Source organism: Eptesicus fuscus, chromosome 20, assembly GCF_027574615.1.
Source record: "Eptesicus fuscus isolate TK198812 chromosome 20, DD_ASM_mEF_20220401, whole genome shotgun sequence".
NCBI classification, from domain to species: domain Eukaryota; kingdom Metazoa; phylum Chordata; class Mammalia; order Chiroptera; family Vespertilionidae; genus Eptesicus; species Eptesicus fuscus.
In genome coordinates, this window is record NC_072492.1 from 32,167,482 (window position 1) to 32,194,123 (window position 26,642).

Consider the following 26,642-nt stretch of genomic DNA (forward strand, 5'->3'; position numbering starts at 1 on the left):
CAGAATGATTTTTATGATTTGGGATACTTGAAGAAATGTTGCTTTGGCCATGTGCAAATAGGAATGTTAAAGATATGAATAAAAAATGTTCATTCAACATTAGCCCTCTACATGTGGCCTATTTTGCCTAATGCCTATTAGATTTCTAGACAGTATAGAAAATGGTTGTGACATTAAACTTGAATTAGAAAAGAAACATTATAGGTTCCTGATTTGGACTCCTGGACGCACACTTTTAGAAATATCTCTTCTCATGAATGGCCTGTAAATATATGTGGGAGTTCACTAAAACCCTTCTTGTGTGGGAGCCAAACTGAGACAGAGTCATTATCAATGCTTAGATTCTTCCAAACTTAGATGAGTTGCCTGGCAACATTCTTTACACTCACTCTCCAGTAAGTCTATAGGGCTGTGTCAGAAATGTTCACAGCTTTAGTTGAGTATACAGATCAGAGCTTTAGTAAAGGACCTTAGAAGGCGTGGTTTTAGGTCCTTTGTTTATTACTGCTTTTTAAAATTGAAGTTAAACCACAATGAATACAACTGCTACATATTTACAGTATTAGGGGTCAGCAGAATAAAATGATTTCTAGTTCTAGGGAAGATATCAGTAGCTCTCATCTGAAATGTGGGATAATAAATCTCTGATCCCAGATAAGACATGTTTATATATCAAAAGAAAAATACAATAGGCAAAAACCTGGGTCAAACCTAATCAGACATTTGATTTTATACTACATTTGATCTTAGCCAAAAGGCTGCAAAGCAATTGATTTTATAAATTAGTTTTGAATATTGAAAAAATTGGGGATTTCACTTTCAGGGTGCAGAACCCTGGGCTTCATCCACTGTTATAGATGAATATGCATTTTTTTTAGTTAATCACAATAGTTATGTATTAGGCACCAGCTTTTCTTTTTCTAAAAGGAACAGATCAGCTATTTAAATGGCACTGTAGCACATTGTTAGAAGAGTTACTTTCATGATTTGAGGTATTGTTATACTTCTTGGGCAGTGGAATATTGTGCTTTGCATTTGTTCACACAAATTTTAGTGTGATAAAGTAAAATAAATCCACTAATTCTCTCTTCCTACATTGAGTTTTGGAAGAAGAATTCTGTCAGAGGCTTTGTCTTTTTCAGATTTGTAAAGCAGAATAATTTTTATGGAGACCCATCTTTTACTTCCTGATTGCTCATCCTACATCCTTAATCTAAACTAGCTATTGTTATTGTCAAGAAGCAAGGTAGCTGCTGTTGTTGGAATGTCATTGCTGATGAATCACTAAGAAGAACCTTATCCATGTTATTATTTACATATATTTTCCACAAGCATGAGTTCCTTGCTAAATTGGAATAAAACCAAACTAAACCTCAGTTTAGATGTTCAGAAAGCCAGGAAGAAACTAAAACATGTTGTAAGATAACAGATCACTGGGTGCCTGTGGGTAGAGGTTGAGAGAGGGTTTGGTGTGACTTTGAAGGAACACAAGGAAACTTACAGAGATGGTAGAAATGTTCTTTCTGTGTCTTGATTTTAAAGGCAGTTTTCACAGTTGTATAAATCTGTCAAAATTTATTCAGTTGTATACTTCATAAGAATATGATTTATGTAAGTTGTATTTTTAAAAAGAAGATGAATAGATGAGTAAGAAATAGAAAAGAATCTGGAGTAAGGCGACAACTAGAAATAAGTGACTATGAAGGTAAGGCAGTGATTATACTGATCAGAAAATACATGGTAGGAAAAACCTACCAGGATTTCATTGTGGTCTGCTACTTAAGTTGTGGTTGTATTTGAGGCAAATTAACTATCTAAAAATTAAGTGCTCAATAATACTTTGTAACAAATCAACCTAAAATGCATTGCAACCAAAAAACAAGCAACTTTTTTCTTACCTATGGATTTGTAACTATTGATTGGCATAGCTCTGTTTCTGGCTGCATGTTCAGCTCTAGGGTTCAAGTTGGGCTCAGATCTGTGTGTGTTCATTCTGGGCCTCAAGCTGAAGGAGCATCAGGTGGAGAGAAGCACTTCTTTTGGTGAATCACCTGAGCGCAAGAATATAAGCCCAAGTTCACATGCACATTTCAAGCCTCTTTCATAACAGTCCAGGGTCCAAGTAAAGTCACATGGCCAAGCTAGAAAATAATTTTTGTTGTGTAAAGTTTTAAGCATACCCAAACAACCTGCCATGTACCCAGACCCTGGTTTCAACAATTGTTTCATCTGTTCCTACCCCTTCTTCTTCAAGTTTGCCCAAGGGAACTAAGAAGAGGGTAGGAATGCTTTAAAGTCAGCCACTCAGTGAGTAGAGTTGAGCTGATGGTTGGTTGCTTTGATTCTTGATCACTGGTAGGCAGTGATTCTCACAATCAGGAGCTTAGTTTGGGGAGTGGGGAAGATGTGGAAGAGCCCACTGACTTCAGTACTTGCTGTGACAAATAATATCTTCTGCTTTTAGCAGTCACCCATTTTCCAACATTCATTAGGAAAGGAAAAATTTAGGTAATCATTTAAGAACTAAGAAATGAATATTAACCAGGTTTGCTTTGGCAATTGAACCAAGCTAATCAAGCTAATCATAGGTTTTGTAACTGTTAGACAGAAAGCATGGGTTTCTTTATTTGATTAAATGTGATACAAATTTCTGAGCAATTTTATATAGATGAGAACAAGCAGTTTATAATTAACAGATTCTAAAGAAAAATGTAAACAGCCCGATGTGAAAATGGTAAGAGAATTCTGAGAATTAAAAGAGTCTGTGAAACTAGATTGCATAGCCTGCCATTATGGAGTACAGATTAGGGATTTGGATACCTTAGCTATTAGACATTTATTTCTTAGCACAGCTTCTTATTGAAGTACAATTGACTTATAATATTTTCAGATATACAACATAATGATTTGATATTTGTATACAATGTGAAAGATCACCACAATAAGTCTAGTTATCACCTGTCACCATACAATTTACAGTTTTTTTTCCGTGATGAGGACGTGTAAGATTCACTCTTTTAGCAACTTTTAAATATGCAATACAATATTATTGACTATAGTCCCTGTGCTGTACATTATATCCCCTGTGACTTATTTATTTTATATAAGAAAATTTGTACCTCTTGACCCCCTTCACCCATTTTCATCAACCCCTTTCCCCTCTGGCAACCACCAATCTGTTCTCTGTATATATTTGGGGTTTTTTTATTTCTTTTTTTAGATTCTACATATAAGTGAAATCATGCTATATTTGTCTTTCTCTGTCTGGCTTATTTAACTTAGCATAATACTCTCAAGGTTCATCCATGTTGATGCAAATGGCAAGAATTCATTCTCTTTGTGGCTGAGTAGTATTGCGTATATGTGTACACCACATCTTTATCCATTCACCTATTGATGGACACTTAGATTGTTTCCATATCTTGGCTTTTGTAAATTATATTGTTTGAATTACTGTTTTTGTTTCCTTTGGATGAATACCCAGAAGTGGAATTGCTGGATCATATGATAATTCTATCTTTAATTTTTTGAGGACCCTTCATACTGTTTTCCATAGTGGCTGTAGCAATTTATATTCCCACCAACAGTACATAGAGGTTCCCTTTTCTCCACATCCTCATCAACACTTGTCATTTCTTGACTTTTTGATGATAGCTATTGTAACAGGTAATATCTCATTGTGGTTTTGATTTGCATTTCCCTGCTAATTGGTGATATTGAGCATCTTTTCATGTGCCTGGTGAACATCTGTATATCTCTTTTTGAAAAATGTCTTCGGATCTTCTGCCCATTTTTTAAATTGGATTGGTTATTTTTTGTTGTTATAGTTGTATGAGTTCTTTATGTATTTTGAATATCAACCCTTTATTAGATATATGATTTGCAAATATCTTCTCCGATTTAGTAGCTTGTGTTTTTATTTTGTGACTAGTGACCCAGTGCAGGATTCATTCACATTGAAAGGAAATTAATTAGAAGAAATATTTTAATATCATTATTCGCCCTTTCTCTATAATATGTGTCAGAGATGAAAGAAAATTAGTAAAATGTATATGAAAATAATATATAAATTGATTAATAAATAATAACAACAGAAATTTTATAAAAACAACAAAAACATGATATAAAAACATTGATAAAAACAATGACTGATAAATTTATTAAACTTATTTTAATATCTCCCTGTATACCACATTAAGAGTAAAAACACTTTCAGAGTGCTTGACTAATTTCCCTTGTGTTGAAATATTTACAACTTTAACATCACATGCTCTTTGAACTCAAGAGAAAGCAACATATAACTGACCATGTCCGAAAACGGGTTTAGATAGGAATATTCCTACTCTGCCTAGAGTTTGTCTTTGTGATTTATTAATGGTCTTCAGACATATCCTGTCAACAACGCCACTTTCTTTCAGCTTCAGAATGTCTACAAAAACAACTAAATTCACGATCGACAATGACAGATTGAAACACACACGTGCGATTGGCGCCAGCGAGAGCTTTATATGTATTGCGCATGCGTGAGTCAACATTTATTTTTAAATTGCCAGTGCGTGTTATATGTACCGGCTGGTCAGTGGGTCACTTAGTCATATATACATATATACATATATACACACACACACACACACACACACACACACACACACACACACACACATACACATATACACATATATATATATATATATATATATATATATATAATTTCCTCCTTTGTGCAGAAGCTAATTAATTTGCTATAGTCCCACTTATTTAATTTTGCTTTTGTTTCCCTTGCCTTTGGAGTCAGATCCAAAAAAATTCATCACCAAACCCAGTGTCAGGGAGCTTACCGCCTATGGTTTCTTTTAGTTTTATGGTTTCAGGTCTTACATTCAAGTGTTTAATTTATTTTGAGTTAATTTTTGTGCATGGTATAAGATAGTAGTCTAATCTATTGTGAAGAGATTAAATTTTTGCCTCTGTCATAAGTTAATTGACCATGTATGTGTGGGTTTAGTCTGGGCTCTCTGTTCTTTTCCATTGATCTATGTGTCTATTTTTATGTTTTGGCACAGATTTAATCATAGTTTAATCCCTCCACAGTTTGGCTACTTTACTTTAAGTGAAGGTAGTTTTTGCAAATGTTGAAAGCATAAACCATTTCTGAAAGGGGAATTGGTGTCATCAAGAAAAATAAAGGCACACTTGAAACTCATTTAATGTATTGACCAACGTTACTCTAATAAACTTAATTTAATTTAAAAAAAAGAAAAGTGTTCTAAATATGCAGCACTTGCTTTTTTTTTTTTTTTTACAGTATTTTATATCCTGCCTACACAGTTCTCACAGAGTTTAATTTACTATGATTTAATTAATTTATTATTTTTTTTTTTTACTAATTTCCCCCATGAGAGTATAAGCTCCTCAAGATAGGGATCCCGCCCCATTGTTCATAATGTATTATGTAACACCTAACATAGTGCTGGGCGCAGAAAGTACTCAGTAAATATTTATTGAATGAATGCTTTCCTATATTGTCTATCATCAGATAATTCTGCTGAATACTATTAAAGATGAAAATAATAAAATAACCATATAAACAATTTATACTCAATAATCATATATTTCTTGGCAAAATAATGAGGTAATTATTCCAGGAGCCAACTAACGTGGACTAATATTGACTCTGCTTACTTGCCTAATTCTGGAACTGTGGTCAAGAACTTAAATCTTTGTGTGCCTCACTTTTACTATCTGTAAGATAAGAAATGTTGAAGAGATTAAATTATTTAAGACACATGAAACACTTAGAAAAATACCAGATAGTAATATCTCAATAAGTATTAGTTGTTGTTGTTGTTGTTACTAACTAGAGGCCCAGTGCACGAAATTTGTGCACTTGGGGAGGGTCCCTCAGCCCGGCCTATGCCCTCTTGCAGTCTGGGAGCCCTTGGGGGATGTTCAACTGACGGGCCTAAGCTGTCAGTCGGACATCCTTAGTGCTGCCGCAGAGGTGGGAGAGGCTCCCGCCACCGTCACTGCGCTCGCCAGCCCATGAGCCCAGCTTCTGGCTGAGCAGCGCTCCCACTGACCACCAGGGGGCAGCTCCTGCATTGAGTGTCTGCCCCCTGGTGATCAGGGTGTGTCATAGTGACCAGTTGTTCCACCATTCTGTCTATTTGCATATTAGCCTTTTATTATATAGGATACTACTATCAATATTATTTCAGAAATAAAACACTTTTAAAACATTAACTAGTATATTACATTTAATCAGTTTTGATCTTAGAGTTTTGTGTTTGCGTTAAAGTAATATGTGATACAGAATTTGAATTTGGAAATTGTTTCCTCTGCTCTCTTTCCCTAATTTCTGTTAAAAAAAATCAAAACTCCTCCGTTACAAGAATTTTTAGCGTGGCCTTCTCCAAGAACCCTCTTCCCTCCTTTTCTTCCCTCCACTCTTCCAAGACAAGTTTGTTTCCTTCTCTGCTCTCTAACACTTCCTTTAACTTATAAAATATTTCTTTACACATTGGCTTCTCTCTATCCTTATGTCATTGTTCCACTTGAAGTTGTTAACTGGTATAAGAGGACTGGTCAAATAATTTATTATGTTGTACTAATTTTTAAAATACATATAGCATTTCTTTTTTCATAATTCTAGACTTCTTTCTTAGAGAAAGAAAAAATTAATGAATATTGTTTCATTTTCAAACCCAGTGTCTTCTGTCCATAATACCTTTTCTATAATTTTAAAAAATGAAAATATAAATACAGGAAGGTACACAAATTGTAATTATGCAAGCCATAAAATTTTATGAAGTGAACTCAAGCGTATAATCACTACCTAAATCAAGATATAGAACATTACCAGCACTTCACCTTTCTCATACTTCCTCTGCATCATTATCCACTCCCTGCAAGCATAACCACTATTCTGATTGTGATGATCAATTATTTCTTTTACCAGTTTCCAGACTTTACATATATGTAATAATTTAGTATGTATTCTCTTCTGTCGCTCTTCTTTTGTTCAATGGTATGTTTGTAAGATTCTCTTTTTATTGCTGTCATATTTCATTGTATGCCTACAATTTTGGCTGTTATAAACAATTCTACAAATGTTTGTTACATATATTTTGCTACCCCTATGTATACCTCTCCTTTTGGTGTACATCTGGTAGTGGATATGCTGGGTCAGAAGGTTTTCAGTATGTTCAGCTTAAAATTGTTTCCAAATTTGATGCTGCCAATTTACATTCCCACCAGCATAGCAGTATTTAAGTGCTCTTATATCCCATACTAGAGGCCCGTGCATGAAATTCATGCACGGGTGGAGTCCCTAGGCCTGGCCGGCAATCAGGGCTAATCAGGTTCCCAACCTCCCTGCCTCCCCGCCTCCCCACCTCCTTCCCTTGCCACCCCCACGCCACCACTGTATGGTTCCCTACCTCCCCACCTCCCCAACTCTCCCCTTCCTCCTTCCCTCGCCACCCGCATCCACCACCACCTACCCCTGGTTCCCCGTCCCAGCCTAGGGCCTGGCCCTGATTAGGCGATCAGGACCTGCTGGCCTGGGGAGGGACCAGGAGGTTGGCCAGCAGGCCCTGATCAGGCGATTGGGGCCTGCCGGCCGGGAAGAGGAATGAGGGAGGGACCCGGGAGGTTGGCCACTGGCCCTGAGGAGGGAGCCACCCTTGGCCTCCCTGGGAAAGGGGCCATGTCTGCCGCCACCTACCCCTGGTTCCCTGTCCCAGCTGTGGGGAGGGACCAGGAGGTTGGCCGGCCGGCCCCATGGGTGATCAGGCCCTGCGGGCTGGGGGCAGCTCCTGCCCCAGGTGTTCAGTGTGCGTCATAGCAACCAGTTGTTTTGTTGTAACGGTCGTTTAGGCTTTTATATATATAGAGACTAGAGGCCCAGTGCACAAAATTCATGCAAGGATAGGCTTTCCTTCCCCCGGCTGTTGGCACCAGCTTTCCTCTGGCTGCGGGCACCTGGGACCTGAGCTTTTCAGCCGATCCCAACCCCACCCACACCTGCCTTGGCTGGCCTGGTGCCAGTGCGTGTCATAGTGTGGTCGTCCAGACGGTTGTTCCACTGTTCAGCCATTCGGTCAATTTGCATATTACACTTTTATATATATAGATTGTCAGGTGGCTGTTTTTTCTTAGTTTTGTGTGCTATTCTGTGCTGCACATATGTAGTGGTATTTCAGTGTGGTTTTGATGATCATCCTATATAATAAAGAAGTAATATGTACATTAACCTTCACGCCCTCACAAGATGGCTGCCTACGACCAGGCCAGGAGGGGGGTTAGTGAGGGACGATCAAATGACTGAACAAGAAGGCTGCGTGGGGCGACTAGGCCAGCAGGGGTGTTAGTGAGGGACGACCAAGAGATTGAACAAGCAAGCTGTGTGGGGTACCAGGCTGGCAGGGGCGTTAGTGAGGGACAACCAAACGACTGAACAGCAGGCTGCGTGGGGCAACCAGGCTGGTGGGGGGTCCATGAGGGGTGACCAGGCCATCGGGGGTGCAGTTGGGGGTGACCAGGCCAGCAGATGGGAGTAGTCGGACATTCCCCCAAGGGGTCCCAGATTAGAGAGGGTGCAGGGTGGGCTGAGGGGACCCCTTCTCCCCCCTCCCGTGCATGAATTTCATGCACCAGGCCTCTAGTATCCCAATAATGTTGACTAGCTTTTTACCATATATGCTTGTTGGTCACTTGGCTATCCTCTTGTAAATTCCCGTATAAAGAATTAATTTATTCTTTCCCCAAAATAATTAATGGTAGTAACAGATTATAACTCATTGAATAAGATAGGAATCTTTGAGTTTGGATGGATGGATGGATGGATGGATGGATGGATGGATGGATGGATAAAAGAAAGTACACCATAGAAAGAGTAATTAATTTACTCTTTTCCCACAGATTCTCTATACATTCTAGATATGAGTTCTTTTTAAGGGGCAACCAGGCCAGCAATTGGATTGTTTTTATTTTTCTTATTAATTTATACAAATTCTCTATACATTCTAGATATGAGTTCTTTTTAAGGTATATGAATTAAAGATATCTTTCCCACTCTATGGCTTGCTTTTTAACCATCTTAATAGTGTCTTTAATGAGCAGAGCTTTTTGTATTAATAAACTTCCCTTTACTAATCTTTTCTTTTGTGGTTAGTGTCTTACATAAACATTCTCACTAATTGTAATAATTCTTTCCATTGAGGGAGGCAGTATAACATACTAGTTGGGAGCATGGATTCTGCAGTAGGGGAGCCTGGGCTACAACCATTTATAGGTTGTGTGACTTTGAGTAGATAATTTAATTTCTCTGTGCCTCAATTTTCTCATTTGTAAAATAAGGTAATAATACCTACTTCATAAAGTTGTTATGAAGATTAAGTTAATATTTGTGAAATGATTGGTGACTTGCACTATATATTAAATAAATGAAGCATATAGTATGTCATATTTTCCACATCTACACTAATAAAAGAGAAATATGCAAATTGACCACACCTCTGCAACACCCATCAGCCAATCATGAGTGAGTATACAAAGTAACCCAACAAAGATGGCTGGTTAATTTGCATATGCAGGCCCGGAGTGGCGGCGTGGGGCGGGGTGCCTGCTATGAGGGGGAGGGCGGGAGTGGAGGGAGCTACAGGAGCAGCGCTCTGGCCGGGAGTGAGGACTTGCAGGCTCCTGGGCAGCCGGGAGCGAAGCCAGGGGAAGAAGGCCTATTCTTACACGAATCTTCGTGCAACGGGCCTCTAGTAGATTATAAACTTTTTAAAATCAATGACTGTATCTCCATGTTTTATTCTCATAATACCTAGTATTAACATGTAAATATAAAGTATTTGGTAATTATCAGAATAACTTTCTAGAAAAAAGTGAAATGGAACCCCAGAATATCCAGAAGTCAGGAATCTATGCCAAGAAGAACTTGGAAAAGCTTAACTAGTTTAATCTATAGAAAGGGAAAAGAGTAGTTAATGAGCAGTTACCTTTTTATTTTATCAAGAAACAAGAAGCTTTTAATCATTCTTGGGAGAAAATCTATATAAATTAAATATTTGTACCATAAAAATAACCCTACCAATTCTCTTATTTCTGGTCTGTGGCAGAAAAATCTATTTTGTTGCCTCTTGGAGAGGAAATAAGGAAGGGAAAATAGAGCCTGTTTTTCTACTTTTGACATAAAGTCGATGTGAGTTTTATATAGATTTTCCACAGATGGAACATTTGAGTTAAATAATAGTATACAACAACGTACATATAGTCCCTTCCTCTGACCCCCACCTTGTGACTTTAGTAGAGAAGTTAAGATAAATGTTAAACTGAATAATAACAATGTACATCTCAATGTCTTGCCATTTGGAATGGTTTCATGTGTAATATTAAATATTCTAAAAATTAAGAAGCTGTTGTATTTTGGTATCAAACTGTGATACTATAGCTAATGCTTACTAAGCTGAAAGGACATATCTGGTTTTAAAAAAATTTTTAATGTCCTGTAGGATCTGTTCTACTGTGAATTGTTATATGGTTAGACCAAATGCATCTGAATGTAAAATAAAACCTGAAAAAATGTTGATATTGAATCAAGTTAATGTAAATAGGTATTTAGTTTAAGTAAATCATTCTGCATCCCATTTAGAATAGATCATCTTTAGTTCCCTGGTTTCTTTTTATGTGATTTCTATACATTCTTTATTTGGAGTAAATTTATCTCGGTGGTGAGGCCAAGGAAGAACCTTATACTGACTTTGTTCAGCATCCCTCAGGGACAAGGTTTGAAAGAGAGTAATTTCTATAGCTGGTAACTACTGAAAAGTAGCCTTAATAGAAAGAGACTCTTAACAACTAATTGTATGGAAAGAATGTAGCAGTCTGGAAGCAGAGGATTAAAATGAATGCCAGAGATAAGGAATTTTAAGGGTCCTATTTTCAGGGCAAAAATGAACCTGAAAGGGGTTTATTTTTGGAGTGATGAAAATATTCTTGGATTATAGAGTGGTGATGGTTGATAAACTTTACTGAAAGGCACTGAATTGTACACTTCAAGGTGATAGTTTATGGTATGTTAATTATATATACCAATTTTGAAAAAAATTACCTACTGTGGGAGAAGTGGTAAGTCAGGTCTCTCTGGCATAGGATAGGAACCCAATCAGGATAAGTAGAGCATCTTGTGTGGCAGGGTGGCAATGAGCAACAGTGAAATTTGTTACATGTAGGAGGACTAGATGGGGTAACTAAGGATAATGAGAGCCAGATTTGTCATTATTGGGGAACAGAGTTACAGCTTTGGAAAGGAGAAAAACTACCATTAACTGTATGGTATTTAATTGGAATTAGAGCATCACTGTGAATTTTAGGAGGGGTTGTATAAACAAACATGTGTATATTTATGTATGCATACATATATGTATGTATGTATGTGTATGAATATAATGACTTAGTCCACTGAGTGGACTTGGAGGACAATGACATCCTAATAGCATTGAACATACCTGATATTCTATATACCTTTCTTCACTAAAAAGAACCAAGGCTTCTTGGGAAAAAGACTCATTCCAGGCAGGGAGAGTACAAAATGAGCCTGGAACATCTTGTGCCAGAAAGCAAAGAAGTGCTCAGAAAATGACAGGGATATGACAAAAGTTTACAGGGGCCAAATTGAAAGAGCTTTCCCTGGCCAAATCTGGGACAATCTGAGCAACAAAATAATTAATGGTAGTAACAGATTATAATTCATTGAATAAGATAGGAGTCTTTGAGCTTGGATGGATGGATGGATGGATGGATGGATGGATGGATGGATGGATAAAAAAAAGTACACCATAGAAAGAGTAATTAATTTAGAAAAGTCACTCTTTGGCAAGCATGGTGATAATTAATTCAACCAAGAAAATTAATGGATGCTAAAAGTAGGAGGCAAAATTTGTTGAGAAGAGATTCAGACTGATACTTGCACAACAGTGTCTATACTATCATTATTCATAAAATAGTATATGTTGAAACAACCCAAGTGTCCAACATCAGATGAGTAGGTAAACTAAATGTTGTATACTCACAATGGAATATTATTCAGTCATTAAAAGGGGTGAAATAAAAAAGTGAAATTCTGATACATGCTAAAACATGAATAAATCTTGAAAACATTACATAAAGTGAAATAAGCTAGACATAAAAGGACTAATATTGTTTGATTGTACTCATATGAGATACCTAAAATAGGCAAATTCACAGAGACAGAAAGTAGGAGAGAGGATACTAGGTACTAGTAAGGGGGGAAATTGGGAGTTATTATTTATTGGGTACAGAGTTTCTTTGGGGGAAGATTAAAAAGTTCTGGAAATGGGGAGGAACCAAGATGGCGGCATAGTTAAACAACTAATCTGCTGCCTCACACAACAATTTCAAAAATACAACTAAAAGACAAAAACGTCTACCACCCAGAACCACGGGAAAGCTGGCTGAGTGGAAGATTTACAACTAAGAAGAGAAAGGAACACAATCGCTGAAAAGCTGAGGTACGGAGGCACACAAATCGGGCGGCGGCGGGCGGCTGGGTGCGCGGCTTTTCTTCAACCCGCAGGGAGACAAGCTCCCAATCACTCTGAAATCCAGTTTCTGGGGACACTCGGGGGACCCAGGCACCTACGGGGAGAAGCTGGACTCTCGGCCATTGGGTCGGAAAGTGAGAGTGACTTTTTTGCAGAGGTGCGCCCAGCAATCATTGTTTACTGCGCTGGAGCGCAGGGCGCAGGGACTTGGAAAAGTGGAAAGACTGACGGCAGCCATCGCCGTTGGCCACGCCCTGAGACCCCGCCCAGCCCTGAGACCCCGCCCTGCACATTCTACAAACCCGCCCAGGCTCCACTCAGCGGCTTTTGCATATAAATGGCCTGTTCTGGGGCAGCTCAACCAAATTAACTGCAGCTCCAGTCAGACTGCTCCAAAACCGCCCAAGCAAAGGAGGAGAAAACTAGCCCTTGCTGTAGCTCCTGCTGGGGGACACACAGTACACAAGGGTACACCAAGAGTGTCCACCTCAAGTAACTGGGAGGCTGACCCGTTGAACCAGTAGGACACCTTGTACACAAAACTACCCTACCAATTCAGGGAAGCAGAGAAAATGAGGAGGCAAGGAAACAGATCACAAACCAAAGAAATGGAGGAGAACAAGCGACTGGACATAGAGTTCAAAACCACGGTTATAAGGTTTTTCAAGAATTTCATGGAAAAGGCCGATAAATTCAATGAGGACCAACTAGAAATTAAACATACACTGACTGAGATAAAAAAAAATATTATACAGAGACCCAAAAGCAGACTAGAGGATTGCAAAAATCAACTCAAAGATTTGGAATACAAAGAGGCCAAGGACACACCTCCAGAGAAGCATGAAGAGAAGAGAATTCAGAAAGTTGAAGATAGTGTAAGAAGCCTCTGGGACAACTTCAAGCGAACCAACATCAGAATTATGGGGGTACCAGAAGAAGAGAGAGAGCAAGATGCTGAAAACCTATTTGAAGAAATAATGAAGGAAAACTTCCCCCACCTGATGAAAGAAATAGACTTACAAGTCCAGGAAGCGCACAGAACCCCAAACAAAAGGAATCCAAAGAGGACCACACCAAGACACATCATAATTAAAATGCCAAGAGCAAAAGACAAAGAGAGAATCTTACAAGCAGCAAGAGAAAAACAGTTAGTTACCTACAAGGGAGCTCCCATACGATTATCAGCTAATTTCTCAACAGAAACCATGCAGGCCAGACGGGAGTGGCAAGAAATATTCAAAGTGATGAATAGTAGGAACCTACAACCAAGACTACTCTACCCAGCAAAGTTATCATTCAGAATTGAAGGGCAGATAAAGAGCTTCACAGATAAGAAAAAGCTAAAGGAGTTCATCACCACCAAACCAGCATTATATGAAATGCTGAAAGGTATTCTTTAAAAAGAGGAAAAAGAAGAAGAAAGATAAAAATTATGAACAACAAATACATATCTATCAACAAGTGAATCTAAAAGTCAAGTGAATTAAAAATCTGAGGAACAGAATAAACTGGTGAACTTAATAGAATCAGGCATAGAATGGGAGTGGATTGATAATTCTCAGGGGGAAAGGGGTATCTGTGTGGGGAGTATGGGAAGAGACTGGACAAAAATCATACACCTATGGATTAGGACAGCGGGGGGGGGGAGGTAAGGGCAGAGGGGGGGTAGGAACTGGGTGGTGGGGAGATATGTGGGGAAAAAGGAGAAACAATTGTAATCTGAACAATAAAGATTCATAAAAAAAAAGTTCTGGAAATGGACAGTGGAAAAGGTTGCACAACCTAATGCCACTGAATTTTATACTTAAAAACAGTTAAAATGACAAATGTGTTTATCACAATTTTTTTAGTTTGGGAGTTTGTTGAAGAAGGGAGTATTTACATAGTCTCAAAGTATCCCCCTGAAAAATACTTATTCACTACAAAGAGAGAAAGTGTAACTTTAGAGTAGAGAAATCTGACAGACACTACCATAACCAAGCAATCAAAGTTAGCACAGCACTACTTCTGTCAAATCATGAGGTAACATAAGATAAACTCAAATTGAGGGGCATTGTGCAAAATAACTGGCCTATAATCTTCAAAAGTGTCAAGGTCATGAAAGTTAAGACTGAGAAACTGTTCCAGATCAAAAGAAATAAAAGAGAACTGAGAACTAAATGCATTGATTAATCCTAAATTGTTGGATCCTTTTGCTAGAAAGGACATTACTGGGACAAATGTGAAAATTTAAATGGGGTCTGTGCATGAGATCATAATAATGTAAAATGTTAGTTTCCTGATTTCTCTGCTGGTACTGTAGTTATGTAAGAGAATGTCTTTGTTTATAGGAAATACATAATATCTGGGGATGATGGGACCTCATGTTAGTACTTTCAAATGGTTAAGGAAAAAATATTCTTTGTATTATCTTGAAACTTTTTTTGTAAGTTTGAACTGATTTAATTTAAAAATTAAGAATAGTTACACAAATTCTAAAGAAAAAAAAAAAACTTAATAAAGGTGGTGATTATGGCCAGGAACTAGATCCCAAAACAAGGACTATATTGGAAGGCTAACTGCCAAAGAAATAGGAAACTTTTCTATTCAGTAAGTTACAAAAACATTCTCTGAAAGTCATTTTAAGTAAATAAATAGAGGATAATCTGAGTAGAGTATATCAGCTATAATATGTAAATGTGGGAAAATCAGGTTCTAGACAGGGACCCTGTTATTTTGGATTTACAATGTGAAAACAAAGGAAATAACCAAGCTAAATGTAATAATAGTTGTAGAAATATCCATTTTATTTTGTAAGGTTCATGTTTCAATGTCTTCCTGTTTCAGGTGATGCTGAACAGGAACTTGGTCCCCCTCCATCTGTAGATGAGGCAGCAAACACACTCATGACTCGTCTGGGTTTCCTCCTTGGAGAGAAAGTCACAGAAGTTCAGCCAGGTGACCAATACAACATGGAAGTAGAAGATGAAAATCAGGTAAACTGCTTGTCACTAATTCTGTGAAACATGGGCTGAATCAACCTGTTATACCAGGAAAGGGCAAATGTCACAGAGGTGTGTGTGTGTGTGTGTGTGTGTGTTTTGAGAGGAATAATCCCAATTGTTGAATGCTTTTTGATACCTGAAGATACAAATCACTTTATCTGTTCTGTTTATAAAACATCTTTAAGTTTCTTTCTTAGCTTTAAAAAATCATGTTAAGATTTTGATTCATTTATTGAATGAATGAGAAAAGGAATGGGTAAATAAACCAATAAGTAAAATTGATATACAGGCAGTTCTCGGGTTATGTCGGACTCAACGTACGTCTTTTCGTGGTTACGTTGCCATCTTCCATTTATTTATTTAAAAAAACCCACAAAGTTCCATCATTTCGATGTATGTACATATGTGCTTTATGTTTTTTATTATTTATTTACCACAAGTAAAGGTCAGGAATTGTTACCTTTCTTTTAATTTTTTTTTACTGTTTCACTTCATTACTGCTGTGTATGTGCTCCATGTGAATGACATAGATGCTTATGTAGGTGGGTTCCGACTTACAGCGAAAATCTCATTATGTCATGCAGTAGGAACGGATCTCTGACATAACCCAAGGTCCTACAGTATATATGTTTAAGCTTCCTTACAACCCAATATAGTAGAGTCCATTTATATTAACTTTTAGATATTAAAAAAATGGGAACACACTGCCAGAAAGTGGTTTAATAATATTTAAATCCAGTCAGTCTGTTAAGAACCATACTATTCCAGTGTAATATGAAATAATAACACCTGACAGGATTGTTGTTAGGATCAAGTTAAATCATAAATATTAAAATACTTTGTAAGCTGTAAAATGCCATATAAATAAAGGGTATAAAATAATATGCAATATTATTAGTATATAAATATATAAGCTATATGTATATGTAAAAAATAAGCTACTTCATAGCTTTCATACTTCCATTTTCAAATTTCTTAAATGAGGGAAATAATATGTCTTATACTTAGTTAATAAAGGAGTAAATGAAATATTAAATTTTTAAAAAGTGTATAGCATTAAACAAAGGCAAAGAATCTATATATATAAAAGTCTAAGTGACCAGCTGACTGGCTGACTGGCCGACCAGCCGACTGGCCAGTAGCTATGATGTGCACTGACCACCAGGGGTCAGAAGCTTGACACAGTAGTGGAAACCACAGGCATTGAAACATGGAACAAACTGATGAATCTCAGAGGGAAGCAGGGGGGGGGGAGGGGGAGAGATTAACCAAAGATCTTATATGCCTATTAGAGGCCCAGTGCACGGATTCGTGCACAGGTGGGGTCCCTTGCCCTGGTCTACGCCCTCTTGCGATCCGGGACCCCTTGGGGGATGTTGGAGAGCCAGTTTCGGCCCAATCCTTGCAGGCCAGGCCAAGGGACCCACCAGTGCACAAATCCGTGCACTCGGCCTCTAGTTAATAATAAAGCTAAATGATAGCCTTCTTGGAGTATAGTATACCATAACACTATCTTGGAACTACAGAAGAAAGTGACTAAATTGATAATCAGAAGTTCAAGCCTTAGGAAGATTACTATGAACTAGGAGATCATGTTCATTTGGTGACTTTTCTTCTGAGCCAAACAGTGTACTAACAAAGATAGCATGCTTATATTTCATGCCAATGAAAAGGGGTAAAAAGCTGGGGTAACAATACTTATATCTGACAAAACAGACTTTAAAATAAGAGACAAAAAAAGGACACTATATAATGATGAAGGGAGCAGTCTAACAAGAGGATACAACCTTATAAACATTTATGCACCCAACATAGGAGGGCCTAAATATGTAAAGCAAATCTTGATGGATATAAAGGGAGAGACTGACAGTAATACAGTCTTAGTAGGGGATTTTTTAAAAAATATAGTTTTATTGATTTCAAGAGGACGGGAGAGAGAGAAAGAGAACCATCAATGATGAGAGAAAATCATTGGTCAGCTGCCTCCTACACACCCCCTTTTGGGGTTCGAGCCCACAACCCAGGCTTGTGCCCTGACTGGGAATCAAACCGTGGCCTTCTGGTTTATAGATGGACACTCAATCATTGAGCCGCACCACCCTAGCATAGTAGGGATTTTAACACCCCATTGACAACAATGGATAGATCTTCCAGACAGAAAATCAACAAGGAAACGGTGGCCTTAAATGACACACTAGATCAGATGGATTTAATTGATATCTTCAGAGCATTTTACCTCAAAGCAGCAGAATATACATTCTTTTTAAGTGCACCTGGGACATTTCCTAGGATAAACCACATGTTAGGACACAAAACAAGTCCCAATAAATTTAAGAAGATTGAAATTAATATCAAGCATCTTCTCTGACCATAATAGCATGAAACTAGAAATCAACCACAAGGAAAAAAACAAAACAGAAAAACACACAAAGATGTGGAGGCTAAATAACATGTTACTAAACAATGAATGGGTTAACAATGAGATCAAGGGACAAATCAAATGATAACTTGAAACAAATGAGAACACAACAACCTAAAATCTGCGGGGCACAGCAAAAGCAGTCCTGAAAAGGAAACTCATAGTATTACAGGCATATCTCAAGAAACAAGAAAAAATTCAAATTGAAGAACATATTTGCTGATACATTTGATAAAGGCTTAATATCCAAAATTTATTAAAAAATTATAAAACTCAACACCAAAAAAAACAATCCAACTAAAAAATGGGCAAAGGACTGGAATAGACACTTCTCCAAAAGGACATATAGGTGGCCAATAGTCATATGAAAAGATGCTCCACAATAATAATCATCAGAGAAATGCAAATTAAAACCACACTGAAATATCATCTCACACCTGTTAGAATGGCTGTCATCAATAAATCAACAGAGGCTAGGCTTCCCCCTTTGGGATTGGCTACAGCTGTTCAGATCTGGGCTCGGCTCTTCTGGGCTTAGCTCCATCCTTTGGGACTGGGTTCGGTTCTGCAGGGCTAGGCTCCACCCTTCGGGAATGGCTTTGTCTATTCGGGACTAATTGGGGTCTTAGAGGCTGGGCTCGGCTCTTGGCAACTAGTGTCAGCCCTTTGGGAGTAGATTCGCCTATTAGGCCTTGGCTGGGCTATTCCGGGCATGGCCCAGTCTCCATGAGATTGTCTTACAGGAAAGGACCCTTAAGTGAGCATACTTGGCCTAGAACAGTGGTCAGCAAACCGCGGCTCGCAAGCCACATGCGGCTCTTTGGCCCCTTGAGTGTGGCTCTTCCACAAAATACCACGTGCGGGCGCGCTCGTACAGTGCAATTGAAACTTCGTGGCCCATGCGCAGAAATCGGTTTTCAGCCTGGGCGAGTCTATTTTGAAGAAGTGGCATTAGAACACTCAAGGGGTCAAAGAGCCACATGTGGCTCGCGAGCCTCGGTTTGCCGACCACTGGCCTAGAAGGCAGAGGTTGAAAGGGTGGCTGACTCCCAAGGAAGAGGTGCCTGTGGAAATCACTGTAATACACTGAGGCTGCGGGGATGGGGAGAGAAGAAAAAATGAAAAGAAGAAAAAGAAACCAGCAGACAAGAAGCGCTTGCGAGCATGTGGAGAAAGAGAACCCTCATGCACTGTTGTTGGGGATGCAGATTTGTACAGCCACTGTGGAAAACAGTATGGAGTTACCTCAAAAAATTAAAATGGAACTGTCTTATGGCTCAGCAATTCCACATCTGGGGATATATCCTAAGAGACCCAGAGCAGTAATTCCAAAGAATATATGCATCCTTATGTTCATTGCAGCATTATTTACAATATCCAAGATCTGGAAGCAGCCCAGGTGTCCATCAATGGATGAGTAGATAAAAATGCTGTGGTACATTTGCACAATGGAATACTACTACGCCATTAAAAAATAAATTTTACGATTTGTGACAGCATGTGAACCTGAAGAGCATTATGCTAAGTGAAATAAGCCAGTCAGAGAAAGACAAGTATATGATTTCACTCATTATGTGGAATCTAATAATCAAAATAGAAATAGACTCATAGATACAGAGTACAGACTGACAGCTGTCAGAGGGGAAGGAGTTAGGGGGACTCAGTGAAAAAGATAAAGGGATTAAGCAAAAAAAAAAAAAAAAAAGACACAACTCACAGACACACGCAGTATGATGATTGCCAGAGGGAAAGTGGGGGTAGAAGATATAATGGTGATGGAAGGAGACTTGACTTGGGGTGGTGAACACACAATACAATATACTGATGTATAGAATTATACACCTGAAGCCTATATAATTTTATTAACCAGTGTCACCCCAATAAATTCAGTAAGAAAAGAGGGAAAAGATTGCTTTGTTTTGTTTTGTTTTTGTCATTCCACAGGTGATTCTACTGCATGCCCAATTAAAAATCATTCATCTGATATTTTGTAAAGATAGAGGGGATTATAAAGAAATTGAAACTCCTTCCTACTCTGGAGAAAAATTCTATAGTAGAAAAGAAATGGCATAGATTTGATAGCTTATGTTTTAGGAAAAATCAGTTCCATATTATTGATATGATTGAAAAGATTTACTTGGATGTAGGGTTCTGAGAATGTCACTTGTGCTTGTTGAGCTGAATGTATCTTTTATGATCTGCTTATAGCATATAAATGAAAATAAAAACCTGGCTTCAACACAAATTATTTAATACAAGGGATTTCATCTAGAAATATCTTAGGGTGAGTCAAAGAGCCTTAATATCCTCATATCTAGTAATCAACACCTTTTCCAATCAAATATTAAATGTAAATCTTCAATTTTAGCAGAAAGAATATGAAGACTCTTTATTTAAAGAAGTTGAAAAGCTTCTTTTAAAATTAAGAATTAAAGATGTGAAATTTATCATCAGTTTTCTTTCATGTGATTTTGTCACTGAACACACATTTTGAAAAGAATAGAATTTCTTTAGTGTTTGAAAAAATAGTACTTTTATTCATTATGTTAGTAATTTATTTGAGTAGAAAGAGCTAAAGAAAAGTGAATTATTATTAAACTCAATAAATCGAATATATTACCACCAATCTTTTTTGTGATTATTTTTATTCCTTCCCATCAAAAACTTAAAAAAGGAGATAACTTCAGGTGTAAGAATTACTCAGGATACAAAGAGATCTTAGTCAGTAATCAGTTTCTACAGAAAAATTTAGTTGTTTTTTTTTGTTGTTGTTTTTTTTTGTGTGTGTGTTTTTTTTAAATATATTTTATTGATTTTTCACAGAGAGAAAGGGAGAGGGATAGAGAGCCAGAAACATCGATGAGAGAGACACATCGACCAGCCGCCTCCTGCACACCCCCCACCGGGGATGTGCCCGCAACCAATGCACATGCCCCTGACCGGAATCGAACCTGGGACCCTTCAGCCCGCAGACCGACGCTCCATCCACTGAGCCAAACCGGTTTCGGCAAAATTTAGTTTTTAATTAAATTAATATTGTTTGATCTATTTTATTAGGTTAACTTTTAGATTAAAGCATTTTCCCTGCATTCATTTATTGTTTCTGGGCAGCCACCTATGTTTTTCCAAAACACACTTATTTGCATTATGAACCTTTTTTTAATTTTTTCTCAGCTGTAGGGGTTTTTTTCTATCCAAAGAAAAATTATTAACAAGACAAAGTTCCAAGCTTTCAGAAATTTTATTGATTGGAAGCTTAGCAAGATCAACTTGTGCTTAATTTAAAAATGTTTTCCAGCTCTACCTGGTTTGGCTCAGCCTGCTTACTGCAAGGTCCCAGGTTCGATTCCGGTCAAGGGCATGTATCTTGGTTTCAGGCACATCCCCAGTAGGAGGTGTGCAGGAGGTAGCTGATTGATGTTTCTCTCTAATCTATGTTTCTAACTCTCTATCCCTCTCCCTTCCTCTCTGTAAAAAATAAAAATATATATATTAAAAAACTGTTTCCCATTAATTCATGTTAATGATAAAGAATACTTGTTACTGGAAATTTCCTAGGCAGAAAAACTGGCCACAGTCTCTGCTCATTTTAAATATCACCTTAATTGTAGAATGCAGAATATCTTATCCTGGAAGGCAAAAACAAATAGATAAAAAAAAAAAAATCAGTAATTTTACTGATACCGCAATAAATGTAAAAGCTGCATGCAGATTTTCTTTTTTCTCATCAAAGATTGTTTTACCATAAGATAATATTTTACTTTAATAGCTGGTGAGTTTATCTTATTTTTCATTCCAATTTTTCAGACCTCAGCAATCACCCAGCGGATAAGTCCCTGTTCCACCTTGACTAGCAGCACTGCCTCTCCACCAGCTAGTAGCCCCTGCTCCACCCTCCCACCAGTCAGTACAAATGCAACAGCCAAGGACTGCAGCTATGGGGCTGTCACTAGTCCAACCTCCACCCTCGAAAGCAGAGATAGTGGCATCATTGGTGAGTTGGTTTTTATGTTAATCATTTTATGTCTTTTTTAAAAAAATAATTACACAAGCTTACAGTTTTCAAAAAAGCTGGTATTTGTTATCCTTAACAAAACTCTTAACAAATTGAATCCAGGAATATATAAAAAGGGTAATAGGAACAATATATGAAAAGGATAACTCATGACTAAGTGGAGGTGGGGGCCACTGGTATTTTGAGAAGCCTGATAGTGACTGCCCACTCTGATGGAGTTGACAGGGAGATGTTGCCGTGGCACTGGGCTCCCTAATATCAGTGGGGATATGGAGACTGGTTGGCAGCACTTAATTCTCAGATGCAAGGAGGACATATTTTGATAAAGAGCTGCAAAGCAGGAAGGCAACCAGGGTGTCTTCCTTTGTAATTCACCTTCTTTCCTTGCTACTACAAAGTCCAGAACTCCATTTAATTTCCAAAGAGAAAACTTCACTGAAAAGAAACATGGAAATTACCTCATGAACTTAGGTCTCTTCTTTTAACAATACGAATATTTAAAATGAAAGAAGAGAATATGAACTAACATTTAAAAACTCTCCTTGGATGATAATCTTGTTTTATAATTATTGCTGAGATTTTTATAATCTAGATTTTAATGTATTTGAGCCCTTCCATATCTAAGGTTGATGGAAATTTTCCTGTTTATAATTAGTGATAAGACTCAATAAAGTTCTGGAAGCCTTTTCAGTTTTTGTTTGATTTCATTAAGGGACTAGATAGGATTAGAGCTACAGTTGAAGTGTACAAACAAGGCCCTGTATTGCCTCCTTATTAGGACAGATTCTTTCTCCTCTATTAGCTTCTTCTTAGGGACCGTTTCTTTTTTTCTAATTCTTTGTTACATATAAAGGACCAGGAAATAAATTTAAATGAGGGAAAATATAAGATAAAAAGAGTATAAATATACAGATCTTTTTGAGACCTCTGGAGCACTCCAATAATTCATGAAAATTATATAAATTTCCTTTTGATGAAATTCTGAACATTTTAGTACTGATAGGCCTGCCTTGTTTGTCCTTTAGCACTGATGTATGAGTTTGTTTGATTTATTTAAATAGAGTTGTTAAGGTAAAAATAAGAGAGATAAGAGAAAATATGTGAGAGATATACTTTGGTTTCAATTATCTAAACTTCACGGTGGAAATGAAAAGATCATCAGTAACTTTTAAAAAATAATGTAACTAATATTCTTACTGTCTAGTCTTGAATTTACATAGTACTAACAGATTAATCTCCAGGGTTGTTGTTGTTTTAAACAATTCATTTTACTCTTTTTTTTCTAGCTACGTTGACAAGCTATTCTGAAAATGTAGAACGCACAAAATATGTTGGGGAAAGCAGTAAAGAATTAGGATCTGGAGGAAATCTAAAACCTTGGCAGTCTCAAAAATCCAGCATGGATTCCTGTTTATACCGAGTAGATGAAAATATGACAGCTTCCACCTATAGTCTGAATAAGATCCCAGAGAGGAATTTGGAAACAGTTTTATCGCAATCAGTACAGTCTATTCCTCTGTATCTTATGCCACGACCAAATTCAGTAGCAGGTAAGGTTTTCAAAAAAATGACCATTTTACCGGCGTATATATTGAAATTAAAATAAATTATCTAACAGTATTTAAATTTCCCATTCATCTTCTTTGATTAAGCTGCTCTTTTGTGTTTAGGTAATATACATGTGTATATCTTTTTTAACTTGGGGGAAGGCTTGTGTTCCTCAAAAGGTTGATTGTTTAGTTCTCCCAAAATACATAAAAACATGCACAAAATCAGAAAAAGAATCTATAAAGTACATTGTTAAACTTCTAAAAATCTTTTTTCTCACAGAAGTCTTTGAAAGGATTTCAGTTTGAGGTTTTAAAATTTTTAAAAATATTAAATTAAATTGAAATATATTTCAGTAGAGTTTGTATTATCAGAAATCATCCTCTGTAGTTTGAGGTAGTGGTAGAGAGGCAAGAATTCCACTTCCATATTCTAAGAGCTCACTGTTTTCACAGTATCCTGGCTATCTTATTATAAAAGAATTACCAGGTGCCTACATTGCTAAAGAATAACTCATAAATACCACTAGCAGCCTCAGTCATAAAGGAATGGTTCCGAAGTTTAAATGGCTGGAATATAGAGCCATTATTCTTAAGCCGCTATTTAGAATTGATGTCTAAAGATATTTTTCCTACACCTAAGTTACTATTTAATAATTCAGACCAGGAACTTCTGCAGAATAATTGGGAATCCTGGCATTCTAAAAATGTGTCATAATTTGAACGTTGTCCATACTATAAAATCACAGTCTTTTTCACTTGCCTGATGAATGACTGGATAGGATTGTTTTACTGATACAAGATAATAAATTACTTACTGTAGTCAAGTGCTCTTAGTTCCCAGATATAATTATTTATGCAGGTGATAGTGTAATGCTCCTTGCCTTTCCCAGTTCTTTTTCATTTTCATACCTTTCCTAAACCATCACTCTTTGTTCCAACCTCTGGGAAACCATCAGCATCTGTCATCATGTGGTTATGTGGACAATGCCTCACCTGGCAGAACAGTAATTCAGAAGATTTTATTATTAATTTTTCAAGATTATTTGCTTTAATATGATGATAGAATATTTTCTCTCCTAGGCCTTTTTTAAATATGTTGATCCTTACCCATAATGTCATATTAGAATCCTAGAATGCTATACCTTATGAGAAAGACATTGTGAGGTGAAAAGCCCAATAGTATTTATACAAATAAAAGTATATGTACAAAAATGAAAGCATAAAGACATACACAAATGATTATAGCAAATCTCTTTGTAATAGCCAAACATTGTGAACAAATGCCCATCAACAGGTGAATGGATAAACTAATTATAGTATATCTTTGCAATGGATACTACCCAGCAACAAAAAGAAATGAACTATTTATTTGTTTGTTTGGTGGGGGGGGGATTGCGGGGGGGATTTTTGTTGGTTTTTAGACCGGAAGGAAAGGGGAGAGACAGAGAGAAAGAAGCATCACTGTGAGAGAGACACACAACAGTTGGTTGCCTCCCACACGTGCCCTTGTCTGGAATTGAACCCTTCAGTCCACAGGCTGATGCTCTATCCACTGAGCCAAACCAGCTAGGGCAGAAATAAACTATTGATACTATTGTTACAGAAGACCAGAGAAAAACCAAGCAACGCTTAGAGAAAGGGGAGTTACATTTTATTATAATTATGCACAGGCCCAGAGAAAAATGTGTCTTTCAAATTCTGAGCACCCAACATGGAGGAAACTTTCCCTATTTATACTTTTTCTAGTTCTTTGTTTTCCAAGTTTGGAATGAGACTTCTGGACCTTCTGAAAAAGAAGGCCTATGTGCTGGGAAGGGGCCATAAGACCATATCTCAAGGCCTGGCCTGGTTCCAGCACTGACAACTCTGTCTGGGGCATAGTTTATGGCCTCTCTGGAATGGGAGTAGTCTTATTTTCCTTATTATTTAAGCATGCAAGCGTTTACAGAAACCAAAATAGCAGGGTTAAAATTTCAAACAGCAGTTTTTATATAAGATGGATGCTTCACTATAACAACTAATGAATCTCAAAATAGTTATGTTTAGTGAAAGAAGCCAGATTGTTTTTAAAGTACATAGTATATGATTCCATTTACATAAAAATCCTAGGAAATGCCAATATTCTAGGTAATATCTGCAAAATATCAGATCCTTCACGGTTCTTGGCACTGAGTTACTACTACACCCATACCCACAAAATTAAAAGGAATGGCAGTGCCAGTGATAGTGACGATATAATGCAATTGAAATTGTCGTACATTGCTGGTGGGAGTATATTAATAAATTGATACTACCACTTTAAAAAGTTGCTTGGCAAGATCTATTAAAGACATACAAAGCTATTAATGCATGTTACCTAAAATCTAGCAATTTTACTCCTATATGGGATTCCCATCAAAAATAAGTTCTAATGTTCACCAAAAGACAAATAATAAGGATGTTTGTATCTGTTTTATTCTTAACTTCCAAAAGTTGAAAATTCAACTGTCTGTCAACAGTAGACTGGAAAACAAATTGTATACAGCAATGAAAAAGAAGGTACTACTGCTACAGACAACATTATGGAATGTATGAAGTATGTGTATTTATATAAAGTTCAGAAAAACAGACAAAACTATGGCACTTCTATGGTGATAGAGCTAAAGTAGTGGTTACCTTTGATGGGAATAGCAAGTAAAGGAGACTTCTACTAGTATATTTTTATCTGAATGGTGGTTGCATGGGTGTGTCTCTTTGTGACATGTGTGTGTGTATAAAAAATGTATTGAGCTATACACATAAGATTTACATACTTTATGTAAATAATACCTCAATTTAAAATAAATTTTAAAGTATTTTTAAACTTCTTTCTAGAAGGATTTTCCCTTGGCTTTGGTTTAGAAATAGTCTGAGGCAACATAACTTGATCTTTGAAGAAATACCTCTTTTTAGTGTATATTAACCTAATAACTTCAATAAATTGATAATTTACTTATTCATTTGTTGAAGTTGTTAGGTACCCAGACTGGCCAGAAATTATTCTATTGGTAGCAGCAGTTTCTGTGAAATTTATTCTTTTTAAAATCAAGTATATTTAGCTATATTTTACACATAAAATTCTCC

General features: G+C 37.1%; 1 protein-coding gene across 1 annotated transcript in view; it reads left to right on the forward strand.

Annotated features, from left to right (window-relative positions):
- TANC2 (tetratricopeptide repeat, ankyrin repeat and coiled-coil containing 2) overlaps window positions 1-26,642 on the forward strand; it is a 272,846-nt gene that overhangs the window by 132,120 nt on the left and 114,084 nt on the right. Inside the window, exons 6-8 of the mRNA XM_028157430.2 lie at window positions 15,399-15,547; window positions 21,783-21,969; window positions 23,277-23,540. Coding sequence (XP_028013231.2) covers window positions 15,399-15,547; window positions 21,783-21,969; window positions 23,277-23,540 — 600 coding nt within the window. The remainder of the gene's footprint in view (window positions 1-15,398; window positions 15,548-21,782; window positions 21,970-23,276; window positions 23,541-26,642) is intronic.